The sequence below is a fragment of the Oenanthe melanoleuca genome, chromosome 13 (genome assembly GCF_029582105.1).
Source record: "Oenanthe melanoleuca isolate GR-GAL-2019-014 chromosome 13, OMel1.0, whole genome shotgun sequence".
Taxonomy (NCBI): domain Eukaryota; kingdom Metazoa; phylum Chordata; class Aves; order Passeriformes; family Muscicapidae; genus Oenanthe; species Oenanthe melanoleuca.
Genome location: NC_079347.1, coordinates 9,614,477 through 9,632,479, shown reverse-complemented (window position 1 = coordinate 9,632,479; position 18,003 = coordinate 9,614,477). Strand labels below are relative to the sequence as shown.

Below are 18,003 nucleotides of genomic sequence, written 5' to 3'. Positions count from 1 at the left end.
GACTCTAGTTTCAACCAACTACAGTATTTCACTTAAGACATTATTCAGATATTTACTGTCCAAGAAGCAGGTTGGGACCATTGTATTCCATCAATTGGTCCGTTTCTTAAAGATGGCAGTACAGACAATGTCAAGAATGGTTTTCAAAATGAGATACTATTAAAACTACATTACTATTACTGCAGAATCCGATTTCATTACAGACAAAAATCATGACAATACTCTCAGCTGTTCAAATTATTGTTCTCTATAAATTCCAACATTTACCAAAAGAAGAACTATGGACAACAGCTTCACTTTATTAAAACAAAAAAACTTATTTGGACACTCTATCCAGTGTTCAGTACTACAAACAAGCACATTTTGGGCTGGCTATGAGAACAACGACTTGGTAGCTTCAGTCCTTCCAAGTCTTGATGGGCAGCTTAAACAGCATTTTTTGCGAATTGCACACTGCAAAACTGTGACTTCATGCAGTTGCCAAAGCTATCCAGATGCACAGCGAGATGGCTCTGCAGCTGTTCTGAGATTCAAGGCTATGCTGTAACCAAATACTGTCAACTATCGCTACCCCCTCTGTAATCAGTTAAGGAATAACACCTTCACCGCTCAATACACCCCATCTACTGGGATCCATGCTGGAAAGCACATTATGCTTTGCTGAGCCGCTATTCAAGCCAACACTCTCAGATCACGGATTTATTTTATTTTCCTCTGGGCAAGCTTTTCCTCCTCGTTTGTTAGAGCTCTCTAGGAAAACCTGCCCAGCCCAGGCAAGGACCAGCCACCCGGCAGCGAGCGAGGGAAGCGTTACCTCCGTTGATGGGGACGGGAGTCACCAGCAGCCCCTTGACCTCCACCTTCGGGGAGTCCTGCCCGTAGCGGCCGCGGTCGATGCGCAGCAGCGTGGGGCCGCCGCGCTCGGGGCTCAGCACCGTCACGTTGATGAGCGCGGTGTAGTACGCCTGGCTGGCGTTGTCGGCGCCGGCCGGCCGGACCCGGCCGTGCCACAGCAGCAGCGGCAGCAGCAGCAGTACGGAGGAGCCGCCGTTCCAGTGCTGGCGAGCCCACCGCCAGCTCATCTTCGACTCCAGGCGAGCCGACCGCCGTCACCGGTTGCCTCCGCCGCTCCCCCGCGGCAGCGCACGAGCCCCGCACGCCCGGGTGTGTCCTATCCCATCTGACAGCCCGCGAGCGGAGAGAGACCAAAAGCAGGCGGAGCGGGGAGGAGAGCTCAGGCTCATGCCATGGGAGGAGCCAGGGGAGTCATGGCAGGTCCCAGCCGAGTCCGATCCGCCGCCGCGGCTCCCAGGGGAGGCTGCTCGGGGAAAGCCGCGCTCCGCCGGTCCCTCGGGGCTCCGCCGGTCTCTCAGAGCGCCGCGCTCATACCTCCCGCCCGCCGCCGCGGGGGAACTCCGGCCGGGCGAGGGGAGGGGAGGCGGCGGGGGCGGCGCCGCAGCCCCCTCCCCGCGCAGCCCCTCGCCAGCCCAGGGGAGGCTGCTGGCAGAAGCTGCCGCCTCAGTCGCGCTCGCGAACGGCCGCGGGGCTCGCCTCGGGCTCGGCCCGCCGCGCCGCCTCGGTTCGCCTAGGGGCTCGTTGCCGCCTTAGTGCGGCATGCGGCGCAGCTCAGTGCCCAGCCCGGCGTCCACAGCCGGCAGCCCTCGCTTCATCCCCGGTTCGCCCCGAGGGCGACGGGGCTCCCGCACCGTCCCACAGCTCCGCCACCGGCTCCGCACCCGCGCCTCGACTGCAGCTCCGCGCTCTGCGCAGGCGCCGCACGCCCCGCCCCGCGCCACGAGGGCGAGAGGCGGGGCTTGAGGCTGGACCACGCCCGCGGGGAGGCGGGATCATCTCAGAGGGCGGAGCCATGGTGAATGATGTCATCGTGGGCGGGGCCAGGCGGTGGTAGGCGGTGGTGGACCCTGGGGATGGCGGTGACTGGAGTGACACCGGCATTCAGTGGCCCGCGGCTAGGGTGAGGGGCTGGATCACAGCGTCACAGCATCACAGCATCACAGCATCACAGCATCACAGCATCACAGCGCCACAGCACCACTTGGGTTGGAAACGACCGCTGAGCTCATCGAGTCCAACCTGTGACCACATACCAGCATGTCAACTAGACCATGGTACTGAGTGCCACATGCAGTCTTTCCTTAAACATCTACAGGGGTGGTGACAACATCACCTCCTTGGGCAGTCTAATCACCTTTCTGTGAAGAAAGTCTTCCCAATGTCCAGCCTAAACCTTCCCTGGTGCAGCTTAAGATGTTGGGACAAATACAGGCTCCCACGGCTCCTCAACATATTTTCAGAAAAATATTTCCAGTTCAGGAGTGCTGATCGCCAAAAAGATACAAAGAAAGAGTTTTAAAGCATGTCAGAAATAGGAGGTGAAAGAGCTGTGTGTGTGAAAACCAGGTAGGATGTGTTTAGTCTGTCCAGGTAAAACTGAACAGGCTTTTGGGGCAGGAACGTAAAGCCTCTGTGTCAGGATTGTCATTCTTGCACTATTTGGGGTTACTCACTTCTGACATACTAAAATGGGAAATTGTACAAACACTCAAATATTGTTAATAAATATGAATCCCAGGAAATATTGTAAAACAGGGTTTGATGAATGATCAACTAACATTGTTTTAAGGATTTCAGCCTCTTGGGAAATGTAACAGTGTAATGGCCTCCTTGGATTTTGAAAGGCAAACTAACTGAAAATTAGAGAACAATTACTGCAGGACTGTGAGTTAGGATATTTTCTAAGTTTCTGAAAAAATGGCTGTGGAGCTGTTCTTTTGAGATATGGTCTCCTTGGTGACTTCCCAGCTGCACAGGAAGGCCCTCAGATAAGCCTGGTGTTTAACCCATGCATTTTATTAATCTGTTTTCTTCTGGGAGCTTTAGTATTTTATTCATTTGTGATGCACCCGGTCACACACACATAAAATAACACTGTCGAAGCACAGTCTGTTTATTTCATTGAGATGCAAGTAGTTTTATCCTGCCCTTGGAGAGACCTGTTCCATTTCTGAGGAAAGCAGCATGCTTGCAAACCTGCATCTCGGAGCAGAAGGGACCTACGGACTCTGCTAAAGCCATATTCTGTAAAATCCTCTGAGAATCTGTTTCTGCAAAGCTCTGTAGAAATGTCAATACAATTCAGGAAATGATTCTGAAGAGCAACTGAATGTTCTGCTTACATTTTTTAAAAATTTAATTTTGCCCTTCTTGGTACATGCTGGGTGAGGAATCACATACTATTGATTGCCTCCTCATTTCACCCAAACTTTCAGCACAGCCGGAGGGTGAGAGCTGTGGCTGACACACTGCAGTGTGGAGAATATGTTTTGGAGCTGTTCTTGCTTTGATTTCTCAACACTAAGAACTCTGCATCATTCTGATGCAAACTCATGTGCTTTATTGCTGAAATATCCTCAGAAGGGGCCAAGAAGTCATGGGAGCCTGAAGGATTTTTCCCTATCACTGTGCTGACCTTCAGAGAAGGATCTCAACACACTTTTGGAAGGCATTGAGGAAGCATTCACTGGCCATGTTAGAAGCAAAACAAGGAGCCCAGCCAGAGCATCCCCACTTCTTTGCTAACCACATTAAATTGCTGGTTTTTACTTTGCCCTGTCCAGTTTCCTGTGGGCTGTGTTTCTGACAGAGAGAGGTGCTCCAATGCCTGTGTGAGGGCTGCCTCCTTGGTCCCATTCCCATTCCCATTCCCATTTCCATTCCATCCCCATTCCCATCCCCATCCCCTAGAAGAGGAGCAGCCAAGCACTGCTCCAGCATGCACCAAAATAGGATATTGCATCAGTAGAGCAGCTTCAATATCCTCATTCCCCAGATGGGCAGGCCCCTGGTTGGGGAAAGGAAAATTAAAAGGTCCTTTTGGATGCTTTCACCCCATGGTGGAGCTGAATGAAGGGATGGCGATGGAGAGGAGCGGAGATCTCCTCTTCTGTCCCCTCAGCTGTGTCTCTGCCGTTGATGGCTCCTCAAGGGACATTATTTTATTCAGGCAAATGGTGCTGGTCCACCGAGGGGTAACGAGGGAGCTGTGCCTGAGCGTTCCTTGAACTCCTGGTGATTTTTAAATTTTTTTTTACGGAAATGCTCATGAATCCACTTGCGCCCCATTTCCCAGCGAGCACCTCGTTGAGCCGCGGTGCCGCCCCTGCCTCGCTGCCGCCCTCGGCTTTGCTGTCACACAGCCACAGACCCGCCGCCATCTTCCCGCCGGGGCCGCGGCCGCCGGGGGCAGAGCGCCACCTGCGGGCCGCGCGGGCACCGCCGGGGCCGGACGGGGCGGGGGCCGGGGCCGTGAGGGGAAGGGAGCTGGGCGGGAATTTGGTGCTATAATAACAAGAGAGTCTGGTCCCGGGGGTTTGGTACCATGAGGGGAAGGGGAGCTGGGCCGGAATTTGGTGCCATAACGACAAGGGGGAGTCCAGGGGGTTTGGTACAATGAGGAGACGGGGAACTGGGCCGAATTTGGTGCCATAACGACAAGGGAGTCCGGTCCGGGAGGTCGGCACCGTGAGGGGAAGGGGAACTGGGCGGGAATTTGGTGCCATAATGACAAGGGGGTTTGGTACCATGAAGACAAGGGTCCAGGAGAGGCTTGATTTCCTGAGGAGAGGGGTGTCCGCGGTCTCTGGTTCTCCTGGCGTGGTGAATGAGGACAGGAAGGCTGGAGACCTCCAGGCCTGAGACCAGGGCCGAGGTGACAGGGAAGGATCCTGTATCTGTGGCACAGGGCTGGGTGCTATGTTTGATTCTGCCAGCCAGCTTAGCCAAAGAGAATCTGACTTCATTGTGAAAATGGCAGACTTTCATCCTGGATGGAAACGCCACAAGATCCAGCTGTTTCCAAGAGGATTTGGGGAAATGCAATTGTACACAAAAGTAAAAATAATGAACCCAAAATGTGCTGATGGTTTGGGCCGGGGCTGGGCTGCCCCAGGGGCAGAGGTGGCCCCAGGAACCAGAGAGCAGCTGCCAGTTATGACTTTATTCATTTTCACATTTAGATATTACAACAAAACTCTTAATGACAAAGGATAACAAGTACTATAGGAGGAGAGGAAAGGAAGCAGTGTTCTAACTGGTTTGATATATAACTGTGAACTTCCAGAGACAAGACTCAATGTGAGTTACAATCACTCACATACGATCACTGGTAGGAAAACTCACGTGCAAATACCCGCACACTCACCCACAGCACACTCACACACACAGACCATGCTTTGTACTCACACATAACCCCTGTTTTAGCCTACTTGCTTCAAAGGCAGCCCACTGAAACATTGGATGCTGCTAGAGCAACAACAGGTACCAGGTTAAAATATTGCAATATAAATGTAGTGTTACTTGATACACAGGTTTTTCTTCGGAGACACGTGTATTTGCAAGTAGGGGACCCAACACTTCGTTCTCAGGAGGGAGGAATGTCCTCTCAACACCAACACTTTGTGAAGAAAATTGAGACTGAGCATAAAGTGGAAGCAGCCATTTTAAAGGAAGGTGATGATAAATAGCTTAGCTTCAATGCTGAGTTCCAGTAAGAAGCCCAAAAAAAAAAAAACAAAACAGGGAGTGCATTTTGAACAGAGCAGGCACAAGTATCGAAACTGGGTTTTAAACATTGAAATACTCCCTTGTTGCTGTGAAAAGATAAACAATACTCCTGTCTCACATCTTAAAACCTAAACAGACCAGCTTCATTTCATGCTTATCTGGAGACTGTAAAAATAAAAAGCCAGAAATAATTCAAGAGAATGGGAAGGGTTATCAGGTTTGCACATCTAATTTTAGTACAACTTTAGAGAGCAAAAGTACAATTGTCTCAACAGCTCTTCAATATCCCACACTACAGTGGTTCTTCATCAGCAGGAGTGTCTGAAGAGGAACCAGCTTTTGCTCCTATCAGGCTGCATTGTTCATGCAATGGTGTTGACACAGACACAATAGGATCTGATTCCACCCCTCATCTAGATGGTGCAAGAGTGAGAAAATAAACTTCTGTGGAGTTGAGTGTTCAAATATCAGGTGACACAGAAGTGCTTTCCTCAGGGTGAAGCAGGGGATCATTAATGGTTTTAACAACACAACCCTTCTCCACAAGAATGCTTGTGATCAATTTACAGTTAAACTTAGAGAAAAGGTGCAGCTGTACTGGCTGGATGTCCATGATGTCAACCGGCCTGGGCACTGAGATGCCTCTGTCCCCTTTCTGCTGAGGAAACCTGCCACTGCCCAGCAAATGTCATGCTTTGCTGGCAAATACTTATCCCTTACATATGGACAGGGACTTACAGCTACTTTGAAATTCTGTTTTCTAAATATTATTTTGTTGTTGGGCTCTCTCTCAGATGGGGCTGTTTCCAGGTGGAGAACTCTTCATGGAGCACTGGAAACAAGAGAGTCTGGGTCCTAGGGACACACATCACCCAGCGAGCAGCCTGAATTTACCTCAGCTGGTCACCTTGTACCCTGCCAATGCCTCTGTCAATGCCAGTGGAAACTTCAAGCAACACAAGTCACATGCAGCCTTCCTTCTGCCAAGGAAACCACCAGTTGAAAAAGCAGGGCAAGATGAGGGTAGGAGAATTTGATCTGGCCTACACCCGGTTGGCTGTCCTACTTCCTTGTCCTGGCTCTCCAGCAGCTCCTGCCAGAGGATTCTTACTGAGTCGTAACAATTACTTAAAGATGCTTACATTTCTGGCAGCTTCAGGGGACACCAGTAGAAGTCAGGGATTTCATTGTCATAAGCAGTTTCCAATTCCACATCCTGAGCCAGTTTGGCTCAAGCTGGTCTGGTTTTGTGCCTCCTTTGCCATGGAAATTGCAGCCATGTCATCCTTCTGACACAAAAAGGGAGTGGAACATTGAACAAGTTGCACAAGCTTAGAGAATCTGAATGACAGGCGTGCTTTTCCCATGTGCTAAATAAATCTCCCCATTACACTTGTGTGGAGAACTATAATTAAGACTTGGCAACATCATCCATAAGGACTCACAGGCTTACGTCGGGAAACGCGTAAAACCCTCTGCTGGAAAAGAAATGCAGTTTGGGAAAGCTGTACATCTGACAGGAAACACAGTTTTACAAGTCCAGACTCTTGGCTCTGTGACAGAGGTGTGGCCCACAAGCAGTAATTCCCTGGTGCTGAGATGGCCTGGTGCACAGAGCTCTGCCAGCCATGGGCACGTGGGAGAAGAGATGATGACAAGCTGTTCAATCGAGCCTTTTCACCCAGACTCCTGTGGCGGTGATGTAACTGTGCTCTGTGGCTGAGCTCTTGGATTGGGAGCAGGATGGAAAGAAGTAGGTGGGAAGTGGTGAGGCAGCAGTACAGAAATCTATCGAGGGGGGTTGCAGAGGTTCCCCAGAGCTCTGAATTAATGTGGTATCTCTTAGAAACGAAAGACCAAATTGAGCAGATGTTTCTGCAGCAAATAACTGTTTCTTAGCGCTCTGGAGTCAGGTATGCTCTGCTGGAAGCTCTGCAGAAGAAACTGGAGAGGAGCCCGCTGGGCAGAGAGTGCCTCCTTCGAGTCAAGGAACTTGGGAGACAGGAAGGGTCATGGTGCAGAACTGTCCATCCAGGAGAATCAGGGCTTGAACCCTGGCCAGGTCCTGGGCTGCATGTGTTCAGTGATGTCAACACATAAGGGGATGCAACCCAGAGCACCTTATTGCTGGAGCACTGTTCCTTCCATTGTTTCCAAAATGCTTTGCAGCAGCTTGAAAATAAACATTTCACTCCCTGCCCTTTTGATCTTGTTCTTCCCAGCAAACTCTATGTTTAGAAGCCAGCTCAAATTAACCTAGCTTTGCTTTAATTTCTCACTTGAGCAACAAATAATCTCAGCACCATTCTGGGAGAAGGGGAAGGCAAGAGCAGCAGACCTGTGAGTAAGCTGCTCTCAGTAGAGATCATAAAAGAACCTGTTTTGCACATGGCCTGCAAAAAAATGCTGTTTATCTCACCGGGAGCAATTTAGCCATCAGATGATGACCTACTCAGCAATAGCTGTGTTGAGATGGCTAAAATAATCCTAGTGATAAGGCAGATTGTCAGGTTTCCCCCCAGCAGAGATGAGAAGGATGTGAGTGTTGCTTGCAGAGGAGATAGAGAGGCTGGCACCTACTCAGGATGAGCAGCACGCACGAACATTTACAAAGATCCCTTGGGATCTCTCCGTACACCTCTTTAAAATGTCCTGCGCTTGCTGCTAATACCACTAGGGATTTCTTCCTTTGATTCTGCTCCACAGCTCAGCAGCTGACATCATGATGAGGGGAGGAGGAAGCAATCCAAGGAAAAACATTCAGGCTGCACACCAGGAAGAAACTTGAGACTAAGACAGATCTATTTATATCTGACCTGAAATGGGCTTTCTGAATGGGAAGCTGATCTGAGCGGAGGCTGGATGTTAGGCAGAAGGTGCCATAGTGCTGAACACAGGCACCCACTCTCCAGCAGAATGCATTTGTCTGAGGTGCAGGAATAAAAGAAACATGAGGAATCAGTGAGGTGCTCTCTCCAGTCACGGCACAGGGAAGCTGCAGCTGGAGGTGCTGCACGGTTCATGCTGCAGTTCCAAGGACATCAGTGTTCCCTGTCCATTTGGGGTAGGTTCTCTGTTGGGTTTGGGCACAGGTTGAAGGAGAAGCTCTGAGTGACCCTGGTGACGTGCCTGGAGGGCCTTGGCAATTGCCTCCGGGGCCTGGTGCCATTAGTACTGCTCAGAGAAGAAGGAAGCATGGAGAGTGGGGGGACTGGCCCCCTCTCCAGGCGGGGTGCAGCTGCCATCCTCAGAGTGTTCTGACAGCTCCCCATATTCACTGTTGTAAAAAGTCTGGCCTCCAACTTGGGACCCATACGACGGCCGACATCTGCCCCGCAGGTCCGACTGCTCCCCTGACAGCTCCCCGGTCCGACTGGGCCCTTTACTGCTGTGAGGGAGAGAGACACAGAGAATTAACCTTGGCACTCCTAGAGATCCTGCTTAGAGATCCCAGCTTCAGAAAATCTCATCTTCTAATGCATGCAGCAGAGACAGGGTCAGGAATGGACTTGCACCTCCAATTCAAAGCAGAAAACCAGGCCTTGCTCTAAATCTAAGTACAGCCTGCATGTTTTGTGACAAATCTACACATAACCTGGCACATTTACTTCAGCTTTTCTAGATACCTTTGGGATACCTTCTAGATACAGGGAAGGGCTAGGACATCAATGAGTAGGGAGAGACAAGAGACATCGCCTTAATTGCTTCTAGACTGGCAGGAATAACAGAAATTGATACAAACCAACTGCCAGGATGGGGGAAAGGAAACAAAGGAAGATGATGAAGATGTGGGCAGAAATCATATGTTCCATCTCAGTGCCTGCCAGTTCCAGGTAACTGGCAAGAAATCACAAGAGCAAGGGCAGGGACACATTCAATAAGAGGTTTAAGAGTAGTGTTTTCCAGGAGATGGGACAGCAGGTGTAGGAGAAAACAGGAACATGCTTTAGGGAAAAGAGGACAAGGAGAAGACACAGGACACTGTTTGATACAAGAGCAGAAAGGCCACAGGGCTATGGCTAAGAGAAAAGACAATGACCAGTCCAAGAGACTTGGGACTGGCCTTGTCTACGTATGAGGTGACATGGCTTGCTCAACACACTGTCACAGAGACAAGGTCTCAGTCTGGTGTGGGAGAGATGAGCTGCACAGGTTTTCACCCAGTTTCAAAGCCTGGGTCATCCATCACATCCTCAGCTCTGAGAGTGCCAGCTCAACCTGCCAGACTCCATGTCAGCATGTGGGAATTCCTAAGGCCTGCCCCATCCTTGCAGCGCCACATCAGGGCCCTGTGCCACATGGTCAGGGCTGAGGGAGGAAGGTGGCAGCCACATAGTTTCTGCCCATCCCATCTGCCACTGTTCGAGCAAGCCCTGATACATTTCACTAGAAAATGTCAGTAAGTATTAACAGTGTCATTAACACTGACACTCCACTGTGCCTCATTATCTTAACAGGCACATTGTCATTGACGGGTACAGTTTATATTTTTAAATGCTAGAAAACAGCAGGCTTGTCTGTTCTTCCTGTGTTTTGCCTCTCATTAAGGAGTACGCGGACTTATCTGGCTCAGAGCCCACAGCTGAAAGCTCCAAGCAGTGCAGCCTATGGGAAGATACCAGGAGCTGCCTCCTGGTCTCACTGCATTTGGCAGCAGGGAAGCCTCAGTGACTAGGCTGAAGGAGTACCTGAATCCACCTTCTTTTCTGTGTCGGTTTTCTATCCTCTCAAATTCCTCAGATGCCAGAACCATCCCACTGTCTGTCTGATTGTCCTGGAAGGAAGCAACAGGAGTTATCAGTAACATCCCTGTCGACTGATCAGAGTGGGAAGGGAGGAGAAATCATTCAGGAGATGAGATTGTGTGTATGTGTGATGGGGAAGAAGGGGTAGGAGCACTTTACCAGCATGCTCCATAGTTTTGTTGTATCTGATTTTCTTAGGTGCCTTCTTAAAAGCAGCACATAAAAAGATAAGATTTGTGTGCTTAGTTCAGTGCCATTTTTTGGGGAACAAAAAAAGAGTGCTCCCTGGCTGGAAAATTTATTGCCATCAAATCTGTGAGAGGGGATAGTTTCCTCTGAGACTAAAGGTATGACTTCAGTTCTGCTGCTAGAGGAGATATCAGTACCAGTCCAGTTCAGAGACCTGGAGAGTCCCTACTGCACATTGCCATGTGGATCAAGACACAGGAGCTGCAGATAAGCACTCTGGGTTTACCTAGTCCTGGCAGGATTTCAGTGTGCTTAACCAGGCTGTGTTCACAGACTTGAGAGGGTGAAGAGCAGGCTCTTCTCTGAGGTTCTTTACAGGCTCCCCATTTGTATATCTAACCTCCCTATTCCCCACTAAGGCAGTATGAATTGTGCTGGAGAGAAACCCCTGTGTACTAGATGAAGAAATGAATGTGCATAGGACTGGATGGACCGAACAGGAATGACACAGACAGACTGACATAAGATAGGAGTGATCTTCCTTCCACAGTCTCAACAGTAAAGGTGTCAGAAAGGCTGCCCCCACTCAAATACACTCAGGTGCTACTCACCGGGTGTGCCTTGTACATTGTGTGTGTCATGGGAAACTCTTCAAATGTCTTTATCCTGGATGGACACCTGATCTGATTTCCTCCAGTCAAACAACCAGGGAACGAGACACAGTTGTAGTATCTGCCAACAGGAGCGTACAGCATTCAGTAAAAGCAAGTCGATGTCTGAATGAACAGAACCTGAACTCAACCTCCTCACTGTGCAACCAAAGTATGCAGGGAGGAGGATGATTCAAATGGTGGATTTGGAGAGGGTAATGGGGTCACCTTAGACCTCTTAACCCCATACTACTTCTGCAGTGGTGACTAGACTGACTGAATCAGGCCCCAATAACCTCTCCATGTGGGATAAGTAGAAAATGTCATATAGATCCCAGGCATCACATTATCATAGTTCACCAGAGAGGAGAGGCCTGGGACTAAGTGTTTGGGTCAGTTAGGAACAGATAGGATGAAGCTCCTTACATGATACTCTGGCAGCATAGCTGGAGCAGAAGAAGGAATGTGATAGGCTTACAAATCAGCACTTCCTCATGAGCAAAATTAAGTAATTTTGCTTTTATAAGCAAGAAGCTGTGGCCTAAATGCTTGGATCACACCTTACCACCTGGGATTTTCCAAACGTCTGGGTTCTCCCCATATCCCTCAGGTCCCCTTACAGGTCAGGCTGCTCACTGCCTGCTGGGATCTCTCTTCCCTTTTTGGAGGGGATTCACCTTGCTGCTAGGCTGTGGCAGCGTATCCTCATGTCAAAGTCCTCTTCATCTGAGTTTTGCTGGGCAGAGGAAGGCACCTGGGAGAAACCATCATCCTCTGAGCTGTGAGAGTCGTTCAGCGGGATGTAATCTTTCCCTTCCTGGTAGGAAGAACAGTAAATGGCCTTACAAAAAAGGGAGGACATTCCCACAAGAAAAGGCTCTGCAGGCAGAAGCTGTCAGAGCTTGGAAGGAAAATTTCTGGTTTATAAATTTTATTTCTCTGGGACAAAATATCTGGCTGGAGATTTCTGTGACCTTTGTGTTAAGTAGCTGTGAGTAATGCATGGAGGTGTGTGTGAGCAGGAAAACAACTGCCCATAATAATCCCATAATTCTCCAGTTTACATGGGCAGAGTACTGTGCTCCAGGGCAATGTCATTTGTGGCTTAGTCATGCCTGTGCTGGGAATCAGTGCTGAAATGTTAAAGCCAGGAACATCAGGATAAGATAAGTACTCAAGTATTTAGCTATCATTTTCTGAAGGGCAACATCAAGAAAAAGTTAAAATCAAAGCTGCATGCTCATCACAGTTAAATGTCCTGGTGAGTACCACATGGAAGTGATTAGTAATACATTCAAAGAAATCTGTATTACTGACTGCTGTAATGTAACAGTTGTTTGCTTCACATGGCCCTGACATTTCAATCTGAGGACAGTTTCTGAAACCCTGGTCAAGTCCTGGTTTTCATTATGCAGGCATGTGGGAGGCAGAAGTACCAGGGCCTTGAGTCAGCTGAAGAACTTCAAATAATCATCTGGGGATTAAGATGGAAGTACTAGAATGATGGCTGAGAGCTTCTGCCCTGCAAGGAGCAGAGTTTTATGAGGACGCAGCTAATAGGCTGTTGCAGAAATGAGTTCTCCAAGACCTCTGGGAAACAGACCTCTGACCCAGGAATCTCTGTGTTATTGGTGGCCTGCACAAGTGTATTGCATTGACCATGGAGTTAGCTGAGGGCACAGTGGGGGAGCTGATGACAGAAGAAAGCACAGCAGGGACACAGAGAGGTTTTCACCTGCTGGACATTTTCCTGAAGAAGGTTCCCCAGTATCTCCACAAGGTCAGAGAAAGTCGGTCTCTCCTTGGGATCGCCGTGCCAGCAGCTCAGCATTATACGGTAGCTGCCAAGAAGAGATGCTGGTTTTGCACCACAGAAATCCCCTCCTGTCCCTCTCCACAGCTCCCACCCATGTGGTGCCCACTGGGACAGCCAGTTCCTGCACTGTGAAGGAAAGCTTGGTCCCCCCAGCACACTGGCCAGGTGGACTTACTAGCAGGGTGTTGGTTAGTTTATACACTTATTATAACAGGGAACAAGGAGCTAATTCAGACCCCCCTTCAGAGTAGGAGAGAACAGTGCCCACTCACAGACCCATCCCAGCTCAGGCTTACAAGGACACCTAGAGAGCTCTGATCAGAACCCATCTGTCTTGCTCTGCAGCATGGTTTCAAGTGAAGGATGTGTTGGCTCATCCCCTGCCCTGGCTAAAGGCTTGCATCCCACAGAGGGGCCTGTTCTGCTCTATGCTGGGATCTGGTAGGTTTCTGCCCTACCATGGAGGTCTCTGCTCTGACCAGTGCTAGAATCCCTGAGGTTTCTGACTCACATTTCTGCTGTGGCATACTCTGGGGCTCTCATCCTGGTACCATCTTTGAGCCTCTGGCAGAACTCCTCATTGATCTGGACTCCAGGATATGGAGATGCCCCTAAAGAAGGTTCAGAGAAGGGTGGGAACATGAAATGTGCCATCAGAAACCAGTTCTTTTGCGACTGCCCTTTTGAGAGTGCCCTTCATCCCAGAACAGAGAGATGTGGTCACTACTCATACACAGCCTAATTCTTGGTGCTGCCTGAGCCAGGCTTCTCTGCCTCAGTGAGCTGGAGGTCACCTCTGCATGCCTGTGTCCCCACCACTCTGTTCATGGGTGGATATGGCCTCCATGGTTTTTTTGCCTACATCGATGTCACTTCCCATCCTTAGATGTGCTTCAGAATGTCTGTCCTGCACAGACTCACCCACAAACTGCTACATGGGTAGAGGTGTTTCCCTCAGCAGCACGAGACCCTCATTAGCACTCACCTAGTGAGAAGATTTCCCAGAGAAGGACCCCAAAAGACCAGACATCACTCTGGGTAGTGTAGACCTTGTCAAAGATGCTTTCTGGAGCCATCCACTTCAGTGGGAGACGGGCCTGCAGGAGGGAGAGACAAATGTTCAGTTGGGAACATGTCCCAGGACAGCCCTTCTTGTAGCAAAGGGACGAAATGGATGAAAGGAAATCAGAGCCAATAGTCCTACTCCTCTCTCCTTGGAGGAATTGGTTAGGTCAGAGAGAGGGACAGAGACACTGGAAGGGGGATGAAGGAGCATAAGGAGGGGTAAGTTAATGACAGGCTGAGGGGCAGAAGGAAGGAGACAGAGATCTGCTGGTGGAGGAGGACAGGACATGTGTCATTGGTCCAATGGCTTCTGGTCCCAGCCATGCATGTAACTCACTCCTGCTTTTTCATCTTTTCATCAAGGGGGCCTAATCTGTAAAGGTTTTGAGAAAATTGCACTCACACTGCCTTTCCTGACATAGTCGGGGTCCTTGTAGATGTCCCTGGCCAGGCCAAAGTCACAGATCTTTACCACGTTGTTTTCTGACAGAAGGATATTGCGAGCCGCCAGGTCTCTGTGGATGCACTGAGGACACACAAAAAGGAAGGGGCAAAATAAGAGAGAGAGAAACCACAATTATAAAGTGTACAGCACCTCCCTTTTCCCATAAGCCTGAGTTGTAGTGGGGGAATGGTGGAAATGGGAAGAAGCTAAAGATAAAAATTTCAAAAAGGGATGGTTAAGGAGAGGTTGAAATACAAGAGAACTTATTTTCCAGCTTTGTGTACACACATCAGTCTCAGATTTCCTGAGGAGTGCGAGGCAGATCACTGAATCTCTCTGTGTGCCACCTGGAAGGTGGATGTAGTCAGGTCTCTCTCATCAGGCATATACAAAAAATGAGGTGAGCAAAGGAGAGGCTGAACTCACCTTTCGAGATGCCAGGAATTCCATGCCACGTGCTACCTGGAAGCTGTAGCAGATGAGGTCTTCCATTGTCAAGGGACTTTGCCACAAGTCATCCACTGTCCAGAAGTAACAGAAAATGATTAAACAATTGGCAATCTGTTGTCCTTTTTGCCTCTCTCCAGGTCTGCAGGATACAGCCAGTTTCTCAGTGAAATACAGTTAGTCCTCAGTCCTAACTGGAGTAATCAGCTCCCCTCAAAGATTTTCTGCTTAGGCAGCAGAAGGCAAGAGGCAGGAACCTGCTCAAGTGTGAGAAGGAGTCCAGCCTCCAGCACATGTCAGTGAGATAGAGTTGTGGGGAACAAAACTGGAAGGGACCTTGAAGGTCAGCTCATTATTTCTCTCCTAGGGAGGACTCAACAAGATCTCCCTCAGTTCTTTTCTTCAGGCTAAAATACCCAATGGGATTTAATTCTCCCTTCTGGGTTTCTGGTGTCTATTGCAAGAGACAACAGGTGAAAGAATAGCCCAGTTCAGGGAACTGCCACGCAGCAGTGATTGGCTCCAAGGCGGGGTCCCCGCTCCCCACTGATATTCCCTGCCCATTCCCCAAGCCAGCCAAGAGTGGCATAGTTTTGGTGTTGCAGGTGAGGGGCTGCTGCCAAGCTGGAGTGGTACCTTCCTGGATGGGCAGCGCTGTGCGGCTCTTGTGCATCAGGAAGCGGTGGAAGATGGCGCTGTCGCTGGTCCCAGAGCGGCTCCTCCTGTCTGCCCTCGCCGCCTGCACCATGGACTGCACCTGGATGCGCAGCCTGGGAGACTTCTCCTGCCCAAAAAGGGACCAAACCAAAACCCTCAGCAGGCAATGCACTCTGTAACCCCTGCACCCATGAGCTGCACAGTGTCTTCCTGTCCTTAAACTGTAATTCTGGCCTGGAAGCATCTACCATTGCGGGAAGAAGGACAGAGGGTGTCTTTGTCACATCGTCAGATCATGTATTAGGCTGCACGTCTTCCTTCCCTAGACATGGAACAGGTCCCTAAGGGCAAAGGAAGCTACTCACCCTGTAAGGACTGAATCCTTCCCTCTTGGCCCGCAGGTAGTTGGAGAGGTTTCCATATTTGCAAAACTCAACAATAACCATGAGTGGACCTGGTGAGAAGAGACCAAAGGTTGGGGCAAGAGGTAAGGGCCTGAGTTGTTCAGAATTTGCCACAACTAGTGTTATATGCAGCCCTACTGAGCTGTGACATCTGCTCTAAGTGCACACAAACACACTAATAACTTCCCCATGGTGTAATCACACATGTGGACTGCAAAAAGACACAGGGGACAAGCTCTGATTTTTGGGAGTAGGCACAGCCTGCTGCCCTGGGATATTTACCATTGGGTTTGGTACAGGCACCCAGCAAATTCACCACGTTGAGGTGATTCCCAATGTGGATGAGGATCTTCAGCTCTGACATCAGTGCCTTGTGCTCGCTTGCAGTAGCTCCCTCTGGAAACACACAGACCATGTCATGACACCTCCTCACAGCTTTTCACTCCCCTTTACCACCCTTCTATAGCACTGTGTTAATATGAGCCTTGCTGAGGAGCTGTGACCTCAAAGCCTCAGTACATTTTGTTATTGCATGTTCCCACATGTAATGTCAAGCCTTGTCTGGAGATCCCAGGATCCCTGCTGTAACACATAGGGTGCTCTCTGTAAGTGCCAGGACCCAGAACAAAGGACAACACAATCTGTGCCCAACAGATTTTTCTTTATGATAGCTGTGCAGTGAAAAACAGCACTTGAGACTTTCATTGGGATGTACCTGTTTGAATTTCTGCCCTTTTGGCCTCCAAACAGAGATAATGAGCCATGAAACAATTTGAAAGAAAATTAGGAACAAAAGACATCTGATTCTTTTTATCACAATTGAAGATAGGAGATGTCTCAACTCAAACCCAGATATCTTTTGATGATTTCTCCTCAATAGCAAACACAATGTCATGCTCCTGCCATTTCTCTGTACTGCATCTTCTCTCAAGTGTCCAATTCACATCAATTCTTGACCCTTTGTTTTACCCCCAGGGTGTGTTGTCTGGTTATGTGTGTGCCTTTTTCTTCTCAGCCTCCCCACATGCATTTTGTCTTTCACTTGAGAGTTTGTAAGTTCAGCCTGTGAGACAGAAGTATCTTCCTTGAGCTGCAGCTGATGGGCCAGGTGAGAGCCTTGCCTTAAAAAACTGTAAAGCAGCCTTGCACACCAGGCTCCCTTCTGCTGTGCAGATGATCTGTACTCTTACAACAGTAAATACTGTTCAGATGAGCCATAACATGATTTCCATGTGCAGGCTACTTCTGGCTAGAGACTGCCTCAGTGTTTATTTGGTGCCAAATTACACAATAATGCTTTGGATGCCTGTTTGAAAGCATGGCTATAAAAGTTTAAAATCTGGATAGACCAGGCTTTGGGTGCAAAGCCAATTTAGTCCTCAGAGCTGAATAATAGCTACAACCAGCTTCCTAACCCAGCTCTGGATCTGGCCCATAAACACAAAATACAGGCCCATTTGGAAGAAGGCACTTGGGAGCATCACTTCCTTCATGCCAATGAGGGGCTCTGGATCCTTGTTTGTCCTTTGAGTCAGATTTCATTTTTTGCCTTTGCTGACAGCTAAATTTCCTTGAAAGCTGAGTTCCCCAAGTCCTTGCTGTCTGCTCTGCCACTCCAGCCTCCCAGTGCAGCTGAGTGGAGCCAAGGAGGATCAACTTGTTGAGGCCAAGAAGCCATTAATTAAAGACAGGCATTTACAGGGTGAATGTTCCCTGGCAGGTGCCTCATTATTTGCTGTCTACACACATTGCATGTTTTGCTACACTGTTCACGTACCTTTCAGCATTTTGACTGCTACAGTCTCACAGCTGTTACTTTTATTGATCCCAAATGCTGATGCTTCCACCACCTTCCCAAAGGCACCATGACCCAGGACTTTACCTATGGACAAGGAAAGTAAGTGTCAAGAAAGGCAGGTGCAGAAAAGGCAGAATAGAATGAAGGAAAACAAAAATCCCAACAGGAAATCATGGGAAGAAGAAAGAAAAAACATCATAAAGG

At 49.2% G+C, this 18,003-nt stretch overlaps 2 protein-coding genes across 3 annotated transcripts in view; both read right to left on the bottom strand.

Annotated features, from left to right (window-relative positions):
* The window catches only part of RNF130 (ring finger protein 130), a 42,480-nt gene extending 40,726 nt beyond the window's left edge, over window positions 1–1,754 (bottom strand). The window contains exon 1 of the mRNA XM_056502154.1: window positions 815–1,754. Within this exon, the coding sequence (XP_056358129.1) occupies window positions 815–1,082 (268 nt within the window). The 5' untranslated portion in view covers window positions 1,083–1,754. The remainder of the gene's footprint in view (window positions 1–814) is intronic.
* A 3,248-nt stretch (window positions 1,755–5,002) lies between these two features.
* FLT4 (fms related receptor tyrosine kinase 4) overlaps window positions 5,003–18,003 on the bottom strand; it is a 57,133-nt gene continuing 44,132 nt past the window's right edge. The window contains exons 18-30 of one of the 2 annotated variants that reach the window (XM_056502506.1): window positions 17,779–17,883; window positions 16,284–16,397; window positions 15,963–16,051; window positions 15,577–15,724; window positions 14,920–15,014; window positions 14,452–14,574; window positions 13,969–14,080; window positions 13,495–13,594; window positions 12,903–13,008; window positions 11,845–11,984; window positions 11,129–11,249; window positions 10,272–10,357; window positions 5,003–8,971 (exon numbers count right to left, since the gene is read on the bottom strand). In XM_056502506.1, the coding sequence (XP_056358481.1) occupies window positions 8,752–8,971; window positions 10,272–10,357; window positions 11,129–11,249; window positions 11,845–11,984; window positions 12,903–13,008; window positions 13,495–13,594; window positions 13,969–14,080; window positions 14,452–14,574; window positions 14,920–15,014; window positions 15,577–15,724; window positions 15,963–16,051; window positions 16,284–16,397; window positions 17,779–17,883 (1,559 nt within the window). In that variant the 3' untranslated portion in view covers window positions 5,003–8,751. The remainder of the gene's footprint in view (window positions 8,972–10,271; window positions 10,358–11,128; window positions 11,250–11,844; window positions 11,985–12,902; window positions 13,009–13,494; window positions 13,595–13,968; window positions 14,081–14,451; window positions 14,575–14,919; window positions 15,015–15,576; window positions 15,725–15,962; window positions 16,052–16,283; window positions 16,398–17,778; window positions 17,884–18,003) is intronic. The other variant, XM_056502507.1, reaches the window with a different exon arrangement.